The following is a 22,314-nucleotide window of genomic DNA, read 5'->3' on the forward strand; positions in this document are numbered from 1 at the left end:
AACTCGCTCTGGATCTGATAAATACTGTAACTATAATTGAAAAACTCTCTGAGATGCAAGGAAGAAACCTTCAGAAGAACCACAATTCAGCAGGCAGAGCCCATTTACTGTAAATCATTGTGCATTTTGTCTACTGTAAATCATTGTGCATATGTGGTCACTTTTTCTTAGATTATGACTGGAATCAGCAATATACATTTTACTTGTAGTAGGTATAACTCCATTAACAGTAATTAACACAGCGTGGTTGAATGCCCGAATCGTGGCCACATTTTCATATAACAGCAAGACCTGTCGTGTATTATTCCTTACATAATGGAAACAGGTTAGCTTTATAAACAAACATTTTTTCAGATTTGGTCGACATTGATTTTGTACATTAAACACACATCTAAAGTGCACAGCCACTCATGCTGGGTGTGTGTATCTGTGTGTCCAAACTGAGTGACTTTATCATCTCAGTTTGCGCTCCGTCTAAACCACCACCTATCCACTACATCGTACACTATTTTGGTTTTGTTCTGCAATCATGTGGACATTATTTACTGCACTGAAATCCCACAGTGCAATGCAACAGAATCAAGTCCAAATGAGATATGCAGAATATCCATAACTCACTGTGGTATTTAAAGATTTATATACTGAATAGGGTGTGTGGTTTGGGATATATCTGAGGTTTATTTCGGGAGGAATTGTCCATGACTTTACCCCTCCTCTAGTGTGCACTACTGAGTCACCTTGCATCCCAGGTCCAATTGTGACAATGTAAGACTGGACTTCTAAACTCCATATTGTAGAATTGGGTAGATCAGAATGAACAGTTTGGATCATTATATTTAGTGTGGTTCCACTTTAACCCGGCTTATGTTGAGGTTTAAGGGTTAAGTGTAGACAGGCGGATCTGGATGTGGATGCAGGCCGCAGTGCAATGTGTGATTACAGAGGGAGAGTTTCAGAGTTTTATTCTCCTCATGACAGTGCGCCGCTGAGCTATTCCTGTCCTGCTCTTTAAGTGGTAATGCGCTGCCACAGCACTGACGCTTATTTTATACTCTTCCCAGCAGCTACTACTCACTCACTCTGTCTTTCATCAACTCCCTGCCGACGGGTGCACAAATTTCTGGAGTGATGCTATAGCAGGACTGCAAACTTTACATGTGTTACATACACGTACACAAACACACTGACTTTACTGATAGATAGATAGATAGATAGATAGATAGAACACTGAAAGCTTGTCAAGGTAACGACAAGATCCCAGAGGTGTTTTGATGCATTGAGTGTCAGGTGTTTGGGTAAGGAATACAACAGAACAGTAGTTTGTTAATGTCTCTGTCTAACAAAAGGTAAGCATCACGAAATGGACGATGTATGTGATGTTTGGACTTGCAAGACAAGCCTTTTTCAGCAGACTGTCATCCTGGTGTGTATGTTCTGTCAAAACTGAGAGAGGGGGAAAGCCACCTGCCATGCAAACCAGTGATCACTCTCCAGTCCGGGGCTCTGCAGTAAGAATGTGTAACTTCTGAACTACATCCAGGGTAAAGTTCACTATTCTAGGTTTGGTACTGAAAAAGGTTTTAGAATGCGGATACTGGCAAGTGCCCCATGTGCTAGGAGCCAGGCCAAAAACAACCTTCTCCAAACCCAGTAGTGCGAATACTGGGTTACTTAAATGATGCAGTACCAACCAGAACTTAACATGAAGACAGAAACCCTGGAGGTATAGTATGTTCATTTAAAAGTTGGTGGGAGAAGAAGTAAAAATGGGAGCATGCAGGGTTGTTCTGCAGGTTGTGAGGAATTCTTTTTAGTTTGGTCGATCTACAAGACAGTTTTGAGGACAGTGGGTTCTGAGTGGTTAGACTGCAGCACAACGTTTATCAGCAATCAAACAGCATTGCCAGAGGCACTAGGCATGCAATAATTTTCTTTTGAGCCTAGTATCTAATGGGAAATGTCTAGGGTGGAGACATGTACAGCAACAATCTTAAGTGCTCATTATGTTCATCTGGGGCATAGGGAAAGTGTCAAACTTAGGTCCTCACTGAGCCACGAGAAGATTCATACTGTTCTTAATGTGGTGAGCAAAGGATCAGGGCCCAGAGCCTGCACACACATGTGACCAAAGAGTGTGGTTCTATTATTCAATAATTCATCATCAGTAAATGCTTCATCCTGTTCAGGGTGGCGGTAGATCCAGAGGTTATCCTGGGTATACCGCCTACAAGAAGGGATACACCCTGGATGGCATGCCAGTCCATCACAAGACATCACACATACATACATATTTGCATAACATTACCTAGTGGCAATTTAACGTTGCCAATCCACCTATCAGCATGTTTTTGGACAGTGGGATGAATCTAGGGAACCTGGAAAAACACCCACATGGACAAGGGCAGGATGAACAAAGCTCTACAGATAAAGTAACTGGACCCTAGACTTGAACCCTGGAGCTGTGAGATGGCAAAATGGTTACTTGCTGCCCCACACTGTAGGTTCCTATTTTTTAACAGCACTATCACCCTTTGCACACAATGCACCCTTTGACAAATTTATCAGTATATGAGGTATCGCATACGTGAAACAATAACTTTAAAGTGTTATAGGTCTATGAAGGCTGAAGGCTTGTGCAATCTCAGTCAGCAACCAAGACGTAGGGCAGCAGGATGACCAAACTGCCTGCATCTTCAATCACCACATGAAGAAGCACAGGCCTTAGTATTTCAGTGAAAGGCTTCAGCAGACTCCCAGTTTGTGGGTGGTAAACCAAAGTGTGGAAATGGCTTCCCCACAGGAACCTACACACTTCCATTTTTATGAGTGGGGTGCCTTCTGAATATCTTTGGGGATCCTGGCTGAACAGCCACACCAATGCACAAGTAGAAGGGAACTAGCTTTTCTCAGAGCATTGCCTTCAGGTAGTGGGTGGCATAATTCATGATAAGAGTGTGTCTATGCCTATTTGGCTGCAGCCTCATGATGTCTATTTTGATGTGATCCAAGGCACCTTTTCAACAGGGAAGATAGATAGATAGATCTTTCACTTATAATTTTTAACTGATTTGTTTTACTCATTTGTAGTTTTGTACCATTTGCATTCTAATAAAAAAAATCATCCATCTATCTATTCACTTTCTGTACCATTTATCCTACAGAGGGTCGCATGGAGCCTATCCCAGGGGCATAGGGGACACCCTGGACAGGGTGCCAACCTAATAAAAAAAATCATTTTCTTTTAATGTATCCCAAGTTTAAAAAACGGTTTTATTTAATTGACTAAATATTTGTCCCATCGGTCATAGTGACACAGGTGTATAAGGGCTTTAATCTATCCAATTAGCTCATGAAATAAAATCATGCCTGTTCCTCCACCTTCATCCATCCATCCATACTTCCATCCACATACCCTCCCTTACTTTCTCACTCTCTCTCTCTCTCTCTCTTACACACAGTGGGAGGGAAGGGAGTGTAAGTGGGACTGGTCCATTTGGGATCTGTGTAGAAATGCTCTCATCTCTTGGTGTTGGGTTGCAAGGGCTCAAGACAATGAGGAAACACTGAAGCTCATACACACAGAAGAAGGATCTGTCACACCTGCACATTTTTTAGAGGTAAGAAGGCTACTTATTTACAGATAAGCATTCCATTTTCATCTCATTGTGTATTCTGCATACGTGTGAAATTTTGACCAGGGTTTATTTAGTCTACATTTTTGGTCAAAACTCCAATGATGCATAATTCATGTGGGTTTTGTATTCTAACAGAATTCCAGTACTGAGTCACTCTGTTTCTTTTCTACATGTAGAGTTCTCAGCACACTGGCTTGATTTCTTCGTAGACTAAATAATTATTAGTCTGAAAAAAGTCTCTAATTTGTGGTGCGTTAAAGCCACCTTTGTGTTTCTGTCTGTGCCTGTGTTTAAAGTGCTGGGTTTATTATGGGGCGGAACACCTGAAACAGTGTCAGGGTTGGGTGCAGGGTGTGTTTGGGTGCGTCTCCGTGTCCTGAACGAACCTCATGCTTTCAGCTTTGCCTTTTCCAAAACAGAATTTTATTTCAGGACTGTAATTGTGTAATCACAGAGTGGCTGATTCACTGAGTGTCAGTGGGGAAAGAATCACCAGAGCACATGCATTACAGACTAACAAAGATCAAATTATTTAATAATTAAAACACAACCATTCTGTTCCATAGAGCAACTTTATTTAATGGTTTATATAAAGGCAGAATGTGGCAGTTTTTCAGGGTAAATACATCCTTCAAAGAAAGAGTGAACAAGAGAGAATGAGGCAGAACAAGATGGAAAGAAACTAAGAAAAAATAAGGAAAGAAGGAAAATGAATGATGTAGAACATGAACAAAAACCCAAATAATTAAAAAAAGAGGGAATATGGCAGGATAAGGGAAAGAGAAACAGAATGAATAAGACTAAAGGAATGAGGTATCATGAAAAAAAAAAAAACATCACTTTCCGAAGAGAAAACAAAGGAGAGGATGGGGGAATGAAAGAATGAGGCAAAATGATGGAAAAGGGGAACAAAATAAAATAAGGAAAAGAGGGAGAATGAAGGAATGAGAGAATGAGGGAAACAGGAGAAAGAGGAAACAAGGGAGAATAAGGTGAGAATGAGGGAGGAAAAGCTTGAAAGGAACTGTAAGAATGAATGAGAAAGAGGAAGGAACAAGGGAACAATGGGAAATGGGGTATAATGAGAAATTACAAAGCCAAAATAAAAAAACTAGGAAAGATAGGAGTATGAGAGAAAGAGAGTGAGACAGAATGAGAATAAAATAAAATGAGGAAATCAGGCAGAATGAAAAAGCAGAAAAGGAGTGTCTATGTATGAGGGAAAACAGGAGAATGAGGGAAGAATGGAGACTGTACAGAATCGCTGCCACCAGTTTCTTCCTCTTCTTTTGCAGCCTTGCACTTCCCATCTTTCTCTTCCAGCAGCCATGACGACGGTCGTCGTGATGATGCTGCTGCTGTCAGCATCCCTCCTCCTGTCCTCTGCGCTTCCTTTCCAGCAGAAAGGATTCTGGGATTTTGGTGAAGATATTGATGTCAGAGATCTGATGGCAATGATGATGAAGGACCAGGAGGAAGGCTCAGGGTTTGAGGATGTACCTCCGCCAGTGATGCCAACGTGTCCATTCGGGTGTGTGTGTCACCTGAAGGTGGTGCAGTGCTCTGATCTCGGTTAGTATTACTGCACTCACCGACTTCCCCTAACAACTCTGAAGTGTGCATCCTATGTCTTTTCCATCCCTATACACATTAGCTAACTTGCTCCTGGTAATTTTGTCACTCCAATAAAAAAAAAATCCTTCTTCCACTGTCAAAGGTATTTCAAGAGCAATGCCTTCTGGGTAAGTAAGTGTGCTCCTAAAGTCTACACTGATGTCAGCTTGATCCCTCTTGATCCTACTTGATCTTAGGCAATTTAATCAACCTGAAAAGGAGTACAAGGGGATGAGGGGACAGTGTTGGAACACAGGTCAAATCTTTACCTGAGCTGATAATTGAACTGCCTTTTAGATGGTCAGCTGAACTTGATCGAAGGGAAATGAATAAGGAAAAGTGTTCAAGTAGCATTTAAACAGCCAAAAACTGCCAAGGACATCAAATCAGAGAAAGTGGATCAGGGGATATACTAAATTGGAATGCAACCTATATCTTCCCCCAAACTGATAAAGTAATGGAATGGCCCTTTAGATGGCCAAATGGACTTGACTGTAGAAATATGAGGAAGTGGATGAGATGAAGAGTTAAACCAGTCTTGGAATACGGCCTCCATGCCGATCCACCTACCGGCTCACTTTTGGGAGGTGGGAGGAACATAGAGAAACCCATGTGGACACAGGGAGAACATAAGAAAGTCCTACTTCACTTGAACTGATAAAGTAAATGAACCACCTTCAAAGAAAACATAAAATGGAAATACAGACACAGTGTTCTTCCAAAATGTGACCTACTCATTGGGATTTGACTGGAGTCAGATTTAAACGCTAGTCTGCAGCCAATCGTGGAAGACTGCCCGCATCCCTCAACACAACCGGCCCCATGTTAGAAGAAACAACAATCCTGATAGTGTTCCTTCTCTCTGGTTGACTGGAGCATAAGCTGCAGCTCAGCTTTAACTCCGCATTTCTGTTCAATCATAACTGGGTGTGGGGTATTGGGAAAGGAAACATGACATGGTTTGATTATATTTGGTTTTGGTTATATTTTTTTAAACCCTAGTGTACATAGTTAAAAATCATAGGCTGTTTAGAAGTGGGCAAACGTCTGTGCACTTCAGTGGAAGATTAATGACAAAGGAATTTTATCATTTAAGTGACAGGCATATTGCCAACAAGTTAAAAAAAAAAAAAAAAAAAAAAAAAAAAAAGGTCCGTTTTGGTTTCAGGTTGTCTTTAAGATGGCTGACAGAACTTGACTGGACTTGACTGAGTCATGTGCCTGAATGGAAGTGTTTAAAACAGCAATATCCTTTTTATTTTCCCACAATGTCTAACGTTTCTCCCATCATTTCCTCGTGTACACTTTCTGACAGCCCTTAATCGAAATGGCATGAAAAGCAGTGTCTAAAAATGAGGAAAGGAAATTAAAATGCTTGTGGGAATGTGATGGAACAGCATTAAAGAATTCTGGCAAGCCACATGAAAAGCCATGTGGGAAGAGAGGAGTTACTTTACAGTCTGGATGACAGACATTAATATAACCCCTGTGTGTGTGTGTGTGTGTGTGTGTGTGAGAGAGAGAGAAAGAGACACCTGTGCACATGGTATTTTATTACAGACGTTACTGTTTATGGTGTTATTACATGGCAGCGAATGTGCCATAAACACCGACGCCCGTCTCGCCATCACCCATGAAGTCCAAAAGTAGCTATTTGAAAATAAGTCACTGGTTACCACGGTAACATCAGGACCACACGACAGATTCTGATTCACAGATGTGTACAGTATGTGCAGAAAAACGCCCGTCTCACTTTCACTCTATTTCAATCTGCCTGTCTGTCCATCTCTGCTTCCATTTCCCTCTTTCCATGTTTCTATATGTCATAATAGCTGTTTCTTTCTGTTCCTTTCTCTGTTTCTTCATCTCTTTCTCTCCCTTTTCCATCTGCCATCGTGCTGTGCTACGTGGAGCTCTGATAGTCCGGCTCCATCGTAATTATATGGAAACACACACATGCGCGCACACACACACACACACACAGAGGCCAAGCACTCCACAATTTACCCAACATTTCCCAAATTACTGCTTTCTGAAAAGTTTACAAGTGAAAATAAAGCAGTTAGAAGGATGTTTTCTAAACCCAGTCTACCCGGCCCGCTTTATTAGAGTTTATTTGCAGACTGCAGGTCAGCACAATCCACAGGCGATTCGACTGCACTTGTGCACAATTACAGTTAAATAGTTTGTAGTTTTCCAAATATTTTATCTCACCTTTGCTAAATTTTCACTCAATTATATTTTTAGAAACAAAGTTTCCCCCCCCCTTCAGTGGTGTTCAAAAGTCTTTTCTCTAATTCGTTCCCTTAAAGCTGCAGGATGTAAGAGCTTGGAATATTGCACTCTCTGGTAGAAAAGTTCTATTGTGAGCTACTGGCAGGAGAACAGTTTGTAATGCAAAAAAAAAAAAAACAACAAAACAATTGCTCTACTTGGTCCACACAGGTACAGAGACAGCTTTGTGTATTTCTGGCACCAACTGACATGGACTATCTCTCTATCTCTAGCTAGCTATCTAAAATACAACGCAGAGAACAAAACTATCACATACAATCTGTGTTCTCTGTATGTTTTATTACCTAATCTGTATATTTTGTTTTTTGTATGTATGTATATAAAAAAACATTATGCACAAGCAAACTAGCTAAAACACAGACCAATAAATACAGACACCCTGGATGATTGATTTGTTTGATGATTGATGACTGATTGATTGACGATATCATCTGTCACTCCTAAATCCATTTTCTTCTCATATTTACTCTCACTATGATTCCCATTGGGTTTGTTTACTCTCTCATGCTCTTACTGTTTCTCTCTTCAACTGGCTGTGGCTCCTGCCTGTCACTGCATAGTCAGACTTTTTTTATGGCTGATGTTTGAACATGATGACATTTTACATTTCTGAGCTGGTATGGATATGCTGCATGCATACAATTTTGCCACAAATTCCAACAGACACACCTGACACGGCACTGACTGTGGATTATTATTACTGTCAGGGCAAATGTGTTATAAAATATTTTTTATTCTCTGACACAGTAATAATTTTTTTCTGTTTTCTTTCATTTTTAAATAAATAAGTACATAAATAACCATCAATTGTCATACAATCCACCAGCATTGGGGACACATCACAATGTTGTAGTAAGTTTAAAAGTAAGTAAGTAAGTAAATAAATTAATATATAATTGTTTTTGTGTCTGTTTTGCTTTGCAGGTTTGATTTATGTGCCATCCCACATCCCATCTGATACGCTGCTGTTGGACCTGCAGAGCAACGGCATCACGGAGATTAGAGAGGGAGATTTTAAAGGACTCAGTAACCTCTATGTAAGACTCTGTCCTAAAATTACCAACAGGCTTCACTGTTTTTAGTAGCAAATTTTAGCTACAGTCTAGTACTGAGTACTGAGACACAGGCCAAGACCCAGAGTCTGAATACTTAGACACAGGCCACGACCCAGTGTCTGAGAACTGAGACACAGTCCAAGACCCAGAGTCCGAATACAGAGACACAGGCCATGATAAAGAGTCTGAGTACTGAGACCCAGGCCAAGACCCATAGTCTGAATACTGAGACACAGTCCAAGACCCAGAGTCTGAATACTGAGACACAGGCCAAGACCCAGTGTCTGAGCACTGAGACACAGTCCAAGACCCAGAGTCTGAGTCCTGAGACCCAGGCCAAGATAAAGAGTCTGAGTCCTGAGACCCAGGCCAAGACCCAGACCATGACCTCTGAGTCTGAGTACTGAGACCCAGGCCAAGACCCAGAGTATGAATACTTAGACACAGGCCAAAACAAAGAGTCTGAGTCATGAGACCCAGGCCAAGACCCAGACCATGACCCAGAGTCTGAGTACTGAGACGTAGGGGAAGACCAGAGTCTGAAAACTGAGACGCAGGGGAAGACAAGAGTCTGAAAACTGAGACGCAGGGGAAGACGAGAGTCTGAATACTGAGACCCAGGCCAAGACCCAGAGTCTGAATACTGAGACGCAGGGGAAGACGAGAGTCTGAATACTGAGACCCAGGCCAAGACCCAGAGTCTGAATACTGAGACAAAGGCAAGAAAAAAGAGTCTGAGTACTGAAACCCAGACCCAGATTGAGTAGCAAGACCCAAATTCAGAACAAGATACTGGGTTAAAAAAAAAAAAAACCCTCACACAATCTATGACAAGGACAAAAAAGACCCAGACGCAGACCAGATACGAAACCCAAACAAATGCCTAACCCTGCACAATTATACCAAGTCCAAGATTCTGAGTGATGAGACCAAGACCAGTACTGTGAGTAATGAAATAAAGACTCTGAACAAGACTTAGTAAAGAGACATAGGACCATAATGCTGCAGAATAAGATTCAGAACAAGACTCTGATTAATGTGACCTAGACAAAGACTCAAGGCCCAAATACCAGTTAGACCAGCTCCAAATTCGGAGTAACAAGTCCTATACTAGGGCTCTGGGTAATAAGATCCAGACTAAGACTGAGTAACATGTCAAAGGTCATGACAATAGCAAAAGCTAGAACAAGACTCTCAAATAAGATCCAAATCAAAATATTGAGTAGTGAGACCCAGACCCTTCCCGAGACTCTGAGTAAAAGACCAAGACCAACACCAGAACTCTAAGTAACAAGACCCAGACTATGATTCTTTAATTACTGCCTAAAAATTTTAATTAAAAATTGTCTGTGTGTGTGTGTGTGTGTGTACCAGGCGCTAATTTTGAGGAGTAATCTGATCACTCGAGTTCACCCTCGTGCCTTTCTGCCTCTGAAGCGCTTGCAGAAGCTCTACATTTCCCATAACCTGCTCAGCTCCATCCCTCGCAACCTGCCCGCATCCCTTGTTGAGCTGCGTATCCATGACAACCGCATCTACAAAGTAGCTGCAGGGACCTTCAGTGCCCTGGGGAACATGCATGTGATTGGTGAGATATATACCCCTTTAGTTACTTGTACGTATAGATGAGTGGGATCTGTGGGCTGCTGCTCCCCGAGTGGCCATTGGTGGTATTGCAAACATTGTCTAAACCTTACAAATGCAAATACAATATATACATTACCACTCTAAAAAAGACGAGCCAGTAAAGCTAACACTTTGAAAGTCTTTTTCTTTAAGGTGCATAACAGAAAGTAAGGTAATTTCAGGTATTTCATACAGTCCTTATTCCTTAGTCCTTATACCTTATTCCAGGTACAACAGTAAATCTTTTAAATACTGTTGAGTCAACTTACTGAACTGAACTTTATTATATAAACAGTCTAATCTTACATGCTAATGTGTTTATGTAATATTTGCAGAGAAAATTTGGTAGCCAACAGTTAGCTAAAATAAGTAGTGTTGGACACCACATGGTAAGCTAACATCCCAGACTCTCATAACTTCTATAGCATATAGAAATAAAACTTTTACATGGATACTTGTGCAAGAAATGTCTCACAATGACGTCTCAGCAGTTTTGTTCTGTCTGGATTTTCATAATTCTGTATTTACATTACATTCATTTTACAGTCTGGAGATACAGACCAAGTTTGGCAGCACTGTGGATTGAATGTGGTTATAACTATAACTGCACTTTTAAAGTTTGGGGATCTTTGCTTTATTGTGTGAAAACTGTGTTATTGTTTTGTATTGTATGCAGAAATGGGTCGTAATCCCATCCACAACAGCGGATTTGAGCCAGGAGCATTCAAAGGTCTCAAACTGAACTACCTACGAATCTCTGAGGCAAGACTCACCGGTGTACCGAAAGGTAACATGGGTCACACAAGAGTGTCTATAAGTCCACTAACAAGAACTGTTTTATATTTCTATGTACTGTGTTAATATAACATGCTAGTCATGAAGATATACCAACTGAATGGTCTATCTCAGTGTTAAATAATGAACTCATATTCATTTTTGGACCTTAAGCCTGAAAGTGCTCTTGACTTTATAAAGTCACAGTCCAAAGGTGGCACATTTAGAATCCTGTCTTCCATCCAAATGAACTTACTCAAACTAGTAATTATCTTCTCCTTGGACTGAAACACACTATTGTGTTGGTATGTGTTGATCAGATTTGCCAGCAAGTCTCCATGAGCTTCATTTGGACCATAATGAGATTCAGGCAATCGAGCTGGAGGACCTAAGCCGATACAAGCAGCTGCAGAGGTCAGACTTATGATTTATGCCAATATGACACACGGTGCAATATTAAAAAGACATTTTCTTTGTGTTCTACAATCTAAATGTGGTACATATTGTATATGAACATGGAACAGAAATAAGAACAGTTCATCAGCTGTTCATCAGCTGTGCAAGCAAAGTGCTTAAGATGCTGTAGGATATGAAACCAGTAATTTCCATATAAATACTCCATATTTACTGACATACTGATTATAAACATTCATTACAGAGTAATATCTGATTGGCCATATGTAACATTGATCCAAGTTTAATAACCAGTCTCAGGTGCAGAAGTCATGGATTGCACTGGGTGCCAAATATTTTTCCCCACACTATTATATTACATAAATAAAAATTAAATAAATTAGCATAACTTCTATTTAGAATTAACAACTAAAATAACTGTGTATAACATTAATGTTGCTTAACACTTACCTGTATAAATAGTGTGCATATAGTTTTTTGTGTTAGCTGGATCACATTTTGCTAGCTGTTGTAAAACTACCAAAAATATCCTTGCTAAAGAGCACATATACTATATGGCCAAAAGTATGTGCACCCCTGCCCATCACATCCATACATGCTTGCTGACCATCCAATCCCATATTTATTCCATCTTTGCTGTTATAATAAGCTCCACTCTTCTGGGAAGCTTTCCACTAGATGTTGGAGTGTGGCTGTGGGGATTTGTGTTCATTCAGCTACAAGAGCATTAGTGAGGTCAGGCGCTGATGTCGGGATGTCGAGGAGGTCTGGGGTTCAGTCGGTGTTCCAGTTCATGCCAAAGGTGTTCAGTGGGGTTGAGGTCAGGGCTCTGTGCAGGACACTCGAGTTCTTCCACTCCAACCTTCACACACCATGTCTTCATGGAGCTCGCTTTGTGCACAGGGGCATTGTCATGCTGGAACAGGTTTGGGCCTCTTGAAGGGAAATTGTAAAGCTACAGCATACAAAGATATTCTATACAATTGTGTGCTTCCATCTTCCATGTGGTAACAGCTTGGAGAAGAAACACATACGGGTGTGATGGTCAGGGGTACACAATACGCTTCTTAACTACACTTACACTGATGAAAAAATAGATAAGATGCATCATAGCTAGCATAACAACATCCGATGATTAACATACTTATCTCACCTCACATTTGAGAAGAGTGTTTTAACCAAACACTACAACCTATAAAATGTATATGTGTTACACAATTCTAATTAAATGCTCTATACAAAAGAACTTGATATTATTTTGACCTTCTCTTTTCACAACATTCACCAAAGAGGACTAAAATGGCGGTTTGCTTCTCTTTTTACCGTTACTGGTTCGACCCATTGTAAACAGACAGCAGGTCAAAAATCTACAAAAGTTAACGAGTCAAAATTTTGAATAATTACAGATTAACATCTGTTTCAATGTTGAATATATATATATATATATATATATATATATATATATATATATATATATATATATATATATATATATAGCTGCTACCACCAAAAAGAAAGAATTATCACACAATTTAATTACACCCCCCTCTTCCAGCCACAGTGGCACGTTCCACTTAGACCCGTTAAAGTAAAATGGAGACTAAATAATAAGATGCTTAACGTGGCAGAATATACAGTTCAATCATTTTTCCCTACTCTTGTAAACGTTGATCGATATAAAATGGAAGCATGATGCCCTCTTCTGGTTAAACACCACACAGCAGGTTAAATGTTGAAATATCTTTTTCTCCTTCTACACTTGTGTTTATAAGATCCTTTGCTCTATCTTACTCTCTCTCTCTTTTTTTGTGTGCATGTAGGCTGGGTCTTGGGTCGAATCATATCCTGCATATTGAACGTGGTGCGCTCTCTTACCTGCCCAACCTGAGGGAGCTTCACCTGGACCACAACCGCCTCTCCAACATCCCCAGTGGTCTGCCCAGCATGAAATACCTGCAGGTACGTAGCCTGTGTGTCACCATGAGCCATGAGGTGATCACTAGCTGAACCTTACCTGAACCACCACTTATCGCATGACAGCAGAAGTTAAAAACTAAAGCAGCACTCATACCAGATCTTCTCCTTAATATTAAGAAAACTGTGAAGTAAACAAAACTCTGGTATAAATAATGAGTAGCAGTAACTCCATTTGTTTGTACAAAAAGAATAGACCACACCTCATCCTTTTGTATTAAGCCAGTTTTATGCTTTATAGTATTTGGCCCAAAAATCAGCGAAAATAAATACACTTACTTATAAATACACACTTGTAAATTTTACGAGCTAGCTATTTTATCTAGATTTGATATAGCCAGCTAGGCACCTGTCTGATAACATTGTTACTGTGATGTTATCTAGTGTTGGCCAAATCAGTTGTTCCTACTTGTGCAATCTATAACTAATAGTTAAATCAGAGATTGGTTGGTGAGCTTGCTGCACCTCAGTTAATTCATCACTTTGTCAAAATTAATGTTTGTAGCCTTGTAGCACATTGCTTGGAGTTTGCTTCATATAATCTAACAGCTGACATCATAATATAAATCACATTTAAGGACAAACAAGAAGAAGATATTCAATTCAATTCAATTCTTTTCTTTTTTTTATAGTGCTTTTAACAATGGACATTGTCACAAAGCAGCTTTACAGAAATAAATAGATTCAAAATAAATTGTAAATATGTTGTATAAATTGTAAATAAGAGAGACAGTGAGAAGAGACAAGAAGAGAGACAAAGAACATATAAAGGTACATGAATGGAGAGAAAAGAGAGATACAGTAGAAAGGCAAGACAAGAGAACAGCCACAAGGTAAGAGAGGATCAACAAGAAGAAGAGACAGACAAAAGTGAGAAAAACGAAAATAATAATAATAATATTGATATTTATATGTAAGAGGGCAGACAGACTAGAGAGACAAGAAGAGAGAGGGTAATAACCAACACAGACTAGAGCACTGGGAATCATAACTGTGTGTTTGTTTATTGTGTTCAAAGTGCAATAAACGCAGAATACCATAGGTATTGGTGTGGTATTTTGAAAATGAATTCCTGGGTTCATTGGGACGAGGAGGAGTGGTCTTGTTCTCAGGAGGCTAAGGCCCTAATCTTTTCCAACCCTAGCAACGCCCCTGGTCGTGAGTTGAGACCTTAGAATCTTAGAAAACATAATGTGTTCATCAGAGGCTGATTTCACAAATCTGCAGGGTTAAAATTCACCTTTGAGAACTCGTAACGTGAAATGAGCCACTGTCTTGCGTAATGTATAACATCTCCACATATGGTCTATATCTAAATACTTGGTTGTCATTTATGTAGAGAGTTAGTCAGCTTTTGATAGAAAAAAATCTATCTGGTATAGGTCTTACGTAGATAGCTGAGAAACTGTGCCAGATATGGTTGTGCTTAGTTTTGGTAATGGCAGGTGTAAATGGCACAGTGGTTAAGCAGCCACATTTAAAGTTTCTAACAGCTTTTGCAATCTGCACCAAAAAACGACCCAAATGCAACAAATGCATGTGTGGCATTTCAGTTTGAAGCCAATATTGGCCAAGCTGTAAACGTTTGGTTTTACCGAGGCTGAGTCCTGGCTGAAGTCTAGCACCCAGATTTGGATGTGGACCAGACAAAGTGCTAAGTGTGGGCCATCACTGGGACATTACTCATTTGCTATCCTTAGCGTATTGTCTCTTTGTTGTGGTGGCCTAAGTGGCATTCATTATAGGCAGTGGCGGCTCAGTGGCTAAAACTGATCAGAAGGTTGTGAGTTCAAGACCTGACATCTCCAAACTGCCACTGCTGGTCTTTGCTCCAGGAGTGGTGTGTCATGGATGAGCCTGTGCTCTGACCACAGCTTCGCAACAAACTGGGATATAGGACGAAAAGAATTTCACTGCCCTTGTACAATAAATGTCACAAATGGCTATCTTCTTTTTCTTCTATATTTAAATACGGGAAACTTCCAGACGAATGGTTCAGTCTTGTGGTACTCACAACTTTCTGATCGTTTTGAATATATTAGTTATGATGCATTGTTAATGTTTCTGAATACAGCCAGTGAAAGGTTGGTTCACAAATGGACAGTTCACAGTTTTATTTTGTTTCCATGCAAAAGCTTTTCAAAAAAAGTTTTTCCTGAACTTTCCACCAACAGAACACATTGGGTCGAAGTTATCTATAGACACTATTGATAAGTCAACTCATGTTTGACTCATTTACTGAGGTTTGGATTAACCTTGTTGAATTCAAGTGGCCAGTCAAACAGGCTAATACAGTAACTACAAGGTCAAGTTCCACTGTTCCAGGTTAGATAGCTAATGACAGACATCCATATTTCCCAGCTGCCTATCAGCAATGTTATTATAACCACTTGGAATGCGGGTAAATCAGACTGACTTGTTCATTTTGAAAGTATGAAGTCCCTCTGAATACATCATTAAATTCAATATTAAATATTTCAAGTAGGGAATTTCAGTTGATCAGGTCTCTCTCTCTCTCTCTCTCTCTCTCTCTCTTTGTCTCGCTCTCCTGCAGGTGGTCTATCTTCATTCCAACAACATCACCTCAGTGAAGGTGAATGATTTCTGCCCGACAGGGTTCGGGGTGAAGAAGGTCTTCTATAATGGCATCAGTCTGTACGGGAACCCCATTGAATACTGGGAAATTCAGCCTGCCACCTTCCGCTGTGTCACTGACAGCATGGCCGTGCAGCTCGGCAACCATAAGAAATAGATACTCAGTGCCCACACACACACATACACACACACAAACACACACACACCAACAAAATAAAAACAGCAAAACAGCACGCACAAATGCTAAAGTTAAAAACACAGAAATAACCAAGACTCTTTTAGTGTCACATTATTGCCAGATGTTTTATAACATCGTTATAACATTTTATTTCAGTCATTGTTGTATGTTTCTGATTAATGCTTTAATTTCCATGTTAGTTCAGTCTGTTGTCCCGCATCCTGCATGTCGCCTGTCCATACTGATCGAGCGGAATTCGTTATTGTCTGTCTGTTTCAGTGTTAGTGTGCTTTATGCACTACAGCTTCACTATACTTTACGCACTAATTTAGATCCCAGAGCGCTTTAATAATGTCAATAAATCACCCAGATTTTGTAACAAGCAGTGACTGATTTGATCTGATTAATCACATCTCACGTAAAAGACCATGACAATGAATACTGTATATTAGGAGTGTTTGGCTGCTTGCACAATTGCCTTCATCTCCTGCAGCTCTTTTAAAACATAAAACATACACGTATATTACTTACAAAACAGATAAACAGACTGCAATTCATTACCAATAAACACATTTTCCAGATTATGGTTTTACTACAGTGTCTTGAATAAGAAGGATCCTTTACACCCCCTTGAACTTTTCAAGATTTTGTAGTGGTATGACCTAGAACTGAACTTAATTGGGATTATGCTTCAAATTTTTAATCTTTCTAATGAAGAATCATTTAAATGTAAATGAATTGCATATCATTAGCATATTTTGTCAGTAGCATAGTTTATAGCCCTGACTTTAATGATCTCTTTTGCCTCCTAATGGAATAACAGAGAAGCTCTTTTTTTCCAGATCTTTCAATTCAGTTACAGTCCACAAGACGATTTTACTTTAGAAAATAAATTCTGTATGGACAGGATTAGAAACTTTATCAGACTGGTCCGGGCCTGCAGGCTGTACGTTTGACGCTCCTGATTTAGATCAATGTTGTGTATGTGATTAAAATAATGAGTGTTTAACAAAATATGACATGTTTGAAGAGTAGTGTATATACTGATGCTGCAACAGTAAAAGAAAAGTTTTTTTTTTTTTTTTTTAAAGAACAGGGGATAATCATTTGAATAAAGTCAAAATTCTCCTCCCCTTACATTTTAGCTGAGTTTGTATCATACCTGTATACCTGTATGTCACACCTACTTCACACACTCAGCTATGTAGCCGTGATTTCTCCAGTTCAACCTGCTCGTCAGGCTTGTGTCAGGATTCTAGATTTCTTTCTCGTGAGGAAAACAACAACAGCGGCAATGGATTACAAAGAACAGGTGAGTTTTTTTTTTTTTTTAACAAAATACATTCAGATACAGGCTTATGTGAGATTATATTAAATTATCATTTCATCAGAAAACAATAAATACATTCATGGTTTAGAGTGTGTTAAACTCGTGTTCTGGAGGATTACAGCAATCTCTGTAGCCCATGAATGTTGTGGTCATTAGCTGATGAATTAAATCAGGTGTGTTAAATGAAGTAAACTCGTGGACGGGAGGCTGACACCTCAGGGTTTGTGTCTCACTATCGTACAAACACTCGTCACTGCACCACCATCCTCAAGGCTGTGTGTTTTGTAGAGGAACATCATTTAACATTGCAAAAATGATCTTATACATTTTCACGCATTTCCAGCAGATTATAGCAAATTTATGTGCCAACAGAATAAAATCATTTCAAGGTTTAAATTAAACAAAAATGTACCAAAATATACCTGATCAGGACCTTTCTTTCTGACACAATATACAGGAAGATGAATAAACAGAACATGAACAGATGGACTGATAGATACACTGTCAGAAAAAAAAGGTGTAAATTAAGGAATTATTAAAATATTAATTAATGATTATTGAGGTGCATAATCAGATCTTAAGATGACTGTTGTAAATTTATTTAGCTTAAACTTTTTCGAGGTGCATACTTGGGACTTAAAATGATTTGGACCTTGTGGAACAGATCTTCACACACAGATATTTACCTTTCTTTCTGACAGTGTATATTTCCGGTATGGATTTTTGCAGTTTGACTTCATCTATCCTTTGACGAAATGGAACATGTGGGACGAAGTAATTATTATTTGTAAAATGGCATAATTCATATGTTCAAATTAATTGTAAAAACTCTGCAGTCTCGGTTTTTTGATCAGTTTTTGGTAAACGGTAAGTTCTTCACAAAGTTCTCTCTGCGTTATGTAAATGCAGCTTAATCGCGTAGCGCATGTGGTCAAACTCGTTCCCAAACCTGCATGTGCTGTTCAGGTTGCTGAAATCGAAGCCTCCGCCCACTTCGGAGACCTGATTGAATTCGCGTATCCGATTGGCTACTCACACTGGGGCGTGTACGACGGAGACGGATACGTCATTCACTTTGCAGTCGCAGGTAGGAAAACCTACAGCAGTGTTTCCCAAGCAGGGGCTGAAGGATTCCCACATTTAACACACCTGCCCAGGTGTTCCTGAGTACCTGGTGTAGGTGTCTTAGGAATTACCTGGTTGTGTGTAGTGTTTAGTATTTCTGATTACCTGGATCAGGAGTTTTCAGCATTCCTGACTGTCTGGTTCAGTGGTGTATAGTGTTCAGTGTTACTGATTAATTGGTTCAGGTGTGTTTGTAATGTTCATTGTTCCTAAATATCTCATTCATGGGTGCCCAGTGTTCCTGATTACTTGGTTTTTATTTGTCACATACATTCAGTAGTCCTGATTACCTGTTTCAGGTGTGTTATGAGTATTCAGTATTCCTGATTACCTGTTTCAGGTGTGTTATGAGTATTCAGTGGTTCTGATTACCTGTTTCAGGTGTGTTATGAGTATTCAGTGGTCCTGATTACCTGTTTCAGGTGTGTTATGAGTATTCAGTGGTTCTGATTACCTGTTTCAGGTGTGTTATGAGTATTCAGTATTCCTGATTACCTTTCAGGTGTGTTATGAGTATTCAGTATTCCTGATTACTTGTTTCAGGTGTGTTACGAGTATTCAGTATTCCTGATTACTTTTCAGGTGTGTTACGAGTATTCAGTATTCCTGATTACCTTTCAGGTGTGTTACGAGTATTCAGAATTCCTGATTACCTTTCAGGTGTGTTATGAGTATTCAGTATTCCTGATTACCTGTTTCAGGTGTGTTACAAGTATTCATTGGTCCTGATTACCTTTCAGGTGTGTTTGGAAGGTGTGGTGTTCTTGATAAACTGAAACTGATTAGAGCAATGTCTAGTGTTACTGATTACCTGGTTCAGGTGGGTTCAGCATGTACATTTGCTTTTCCTAGATGAGACGCAGCTGATGAACACGTTCCGTGGTTACCTGCAGACCATGTTCCCACTGTGCGGTGATCTCCTGCTCGGAGAGACACGGATCCGCCGCCAACAACTTGCAGAAGTCAACGTCCCCAAAGGAGCGCATGTGCTGGTGAGCAACACCCGGCACGCACTGAAACCCTCAGAGCCACAGGATATGAAGCGACGGTGTGACGCCCTGCTGGACAAACAACTTCCTTACAAACTGTTCGCTCAGAACTGCGAACACTTCGCCACATTTGTACGCTACGGAAAAGCAGTGTGTAACCAGGTGAGTTCAGATAGCGCTGTGAATTCATCAGAGATCAAACGCTGATCACATAATCAGCAGGTCATTGTTATTATTCAAGAATCCATTTTTGATTATATGACTGTGTTTGTGTTTGATAATAAGTGAAATAAAAATTACAAGTAGCTCATAGTAAACAGGTCTTGCTTTTAGATTTGGGAATTTCTGACTGTTGTTTTGTTTGCTTGAACCAGATTCCAGGAAAAACCAAAAACAAGGAATGTGAAGAGGCGACCAAAGTGTTTTCAGACATTGTGTGGAGAGAGACTTCATGACCTGTGACAGACACGGAAAAATCTAACCAGAACAATACACATGCCCTTAACACATAAGTCTTATTTGTTTTTACAGGTTTGCGGTGTGTTTCCTGCTCTAACACACCTCTACACCTCCTCAGCTCATTAACACACCTGAGTGAGGTGTGTCAGGGCAGGTAAAGCATTAAACCTGGCAGGCTATAGTTAGAAGGGAGGAGCAGTGAAGTTAAATATTTCTAAGCCTAAATATGTATTGTTCGGGTTTCTCTAATGTTGCAATTTATTTATATGTGTGTGGGTATTTCACAACGACTCTAATAAAAAATATTAATTCACTGATTGGTCAATGTGTCATTTTAATAATAACAATGATAACAATAGTGCTTTTAGTGAGTAATTATAACAGACTAAAATATAGAGACTACAGTACAAAGATCACCCTGCTTTTTGCTTCTTCTTCTTCTTCTTCTTCTTTTTAGCATTTTAATTCTGGTTAGCATGTCACAAACATGTACATATATGGTCTAACATTTGTTCTTTTTTAAAGGGAGTGAAGGAAAAAAAAAATTAATAAAAAAAAATTGATCCTAAGAAAGAGTCTTATAGCTTTTTAAAAAATCTGTAAATCCTGCTCATGATCTTCATGCTGAATCTTGTTTTTAGGGTTAAATCAGTTTCTTTTCTTTCAATTACAGCTTGTACGCTGTAACAGTACATGCTGACTTTCTCTTGTCAGTCACAGAATCTACATTTTCCAGTTGTTTTGTTTACCAGTTCCACCTAAAGGCTGGTGTAACCCACAATGCCTCATACAGTGTTGTTTATTACTGTTCAGAACTATCTTTCCTGCTCTGAATTACTTTTGAATGTTATGATAGATGTCCTCTTCTTTTTCTGTATGTTTGCAAACACTCTTATAATTGTTATCTTTAACAGTATCATTTACACTATAGTATGGCCAAAAGTATCTCTTCTGGGAAGCTTTCCACTAGATGTTGGAGCGTGGCTGTGGGGATTTGTTCATTCAGCTACAAGAGCATTAGTGAGGTCAGGCGCTGATGTTGGGATGTCAAGTCAAGTGGAGTTTATTGTCATTTCAACCATATACAAGTACATAGTGAAAAGAAACAATGTTTTTCCAGGACCAAGGTGCTACATAAGACCTTGAGGAGGTCGAGGAGGTCTAGGGTTCAGTCGGTGTTCCAGTTCATGCCAAAGGTGTTCAGTGGGGTTGAGTTCAGGGCTCTGTACAGGACACTCGAGTTCTTCCACTCCAACCTTCACACACCATGTCTTCATGGAGCTCGCTTTTATAGAATAGTTTAACCACAAAATGTGTACTCATATTTGATAATGTTTAATCCTCAATGTAATAGATGTATGCAACCTATATAGTGCAAAATGTATCCTTGTACCCAGTATCTCAGTAAAGGGCTTGCTGACTAGAACTGTGTGCTGCAACACTGAGGCCCAAAAGTGACCTATATGACCTTACATATGCAGGAAGAAGCTGTATATTTAAGTGAGTAAGGCTTCCTTTAACAATAAGATAAGCACATGGGGTAATACTGTGTCTTGTTAAACCCAGGATGTGGAAGTTTTTTCATGTAAATGTATAAAAGAATGCACTTTTGAAGAGTTGAGTAGCATTTTCTCTGCAGAGAACTGCTCGGCTTGATTCTTGAAAGAATAAAGTCTATTGGCCTCAACAGCCCTGCTCTCCAGAGTGATCTCTGCACCTTTGGTTAATCTTCGTTAATTGCTACAACACTTTGAAGGGAAATTGTAATGCTACAGCATACAGAGACATTCTATACAATTGTGAGCTTCTACCTTTCTGGTAACAGTCTGGAGAAGAAACATATTTTTGGCCATATTGTGTATCTTGAAGGCCTCTTTTACTGATTTATCTTCAGCTTCATTGTCTTCTACTCCTAGAGGGCTGCATTCTGAGGAGGTTCTGAAATATTTCAGAAATAATACCCTGTCTGGATCTTGACTGGCCACTTATTAAACTAATTAAAGCTGCTAAGGAATGTGAACTATTATAATCAGTGTTTTGATGACTTCCACCCACTGAAGTACCAACAGAAACTGGATTTTTTTATACACTTGTGAATATCTGTGGCACGTATGTGTAAAAGTGGTCTAAATATTGCCTTGCTCTTAATTCCTTTGGAATGTTTTATTTAATTTTTATTTCTTTTTTGGAGCTGTAAATCAACCAAAGATTGCGAAAATCCGCCATTTTCAAGCGCTCCATCGCAAATATC

General features: G+C 39.5%; 2 protein-coding genes across 4 annotated transcripts; both read left to right on the forward strand.

Moving 5' to 3' along the window:
- Positions 1-3,471: 3,471 nt before the first annotated feature.
- On the forward strand, positions 3,472-16,542 carry bgna (biglycan a). Of its 3 annotated transcripts, none has more exons than XM_053236258.1 (8): positions 3,472-3,617; positions 4,931-5,207; positions 8,469-8,581; positions 9,974-10,187; positions 10,902-11,012; positions 11,320-11,413; positions 13,234-13,372; positions 15,942-16,542. In XM_053236258.1, the coding sequence occupies exons 2-8, from the start codon at positions 4,964-4,966 to the stop codon at positions 16,137-16,139; spliced, it is 1,113 nt and encodes a 370-aa protein (XP_053092233.1). In that variant the 5' UTR covers positions 3,472-3,617; positions 4,931-4,963; the 3' UTR covers positions 16,140-16,542. The 3 variants fall into 3 exon arrangements, with proteins under 3 accessions (XP_053092233.1, XP_026784419.1, XP_026784417.1); XM_026928618.3 differs by having other exon boundaries at positions 3,506-3,617; positions 4,962-5,207; XM_026928616.3 differs by having other exon boundaries at positions 3,529-3,617; positions 4,959-5,207.
- Positions 16,543-17,324: 782 nt separating this feature from the next.
- Positions 17,325-20,376, forward strand: si:ch211-229n2.7 (uncharacterized protein LOC100002243 homolog). The gene is made up of 4 exons (XM_026928619.3): positions 17,325-17,472; positions 18,457-18,577; positions 19,468-19,766; positions 19,979-20,376. Exons 1-4 carry the CDS (start codon positions 17,335-17,337, stop codon positions 20,057-20,059), a joined length of 639 nt encoding a protein of 212 aa, XP_026784420.3. The 5' UTR covers positions 17,325-17,334; the 3' UTR covers positions 20,060-20,376.
- Positions 20,377-22,314: the final 1,938 nt, after the last annotated feature.

This window comes from Pangasianodon hypophthalmus, chromosome 8 (genome assembly GCF_027358585.1).
Source record: "Pangasianodon hypophthalmus isolate fPanHyp1 chromosome 8, fPanHyp1.pri, whole genome shotgun sequence".
Classification (NCBI taxonomy): Eukaryota; Metazoa; Chordata; class Actinopteri; order Siluriformes; family Pangasiidae; genus Pangasianodon; species Pangasianodon hypophthalmus.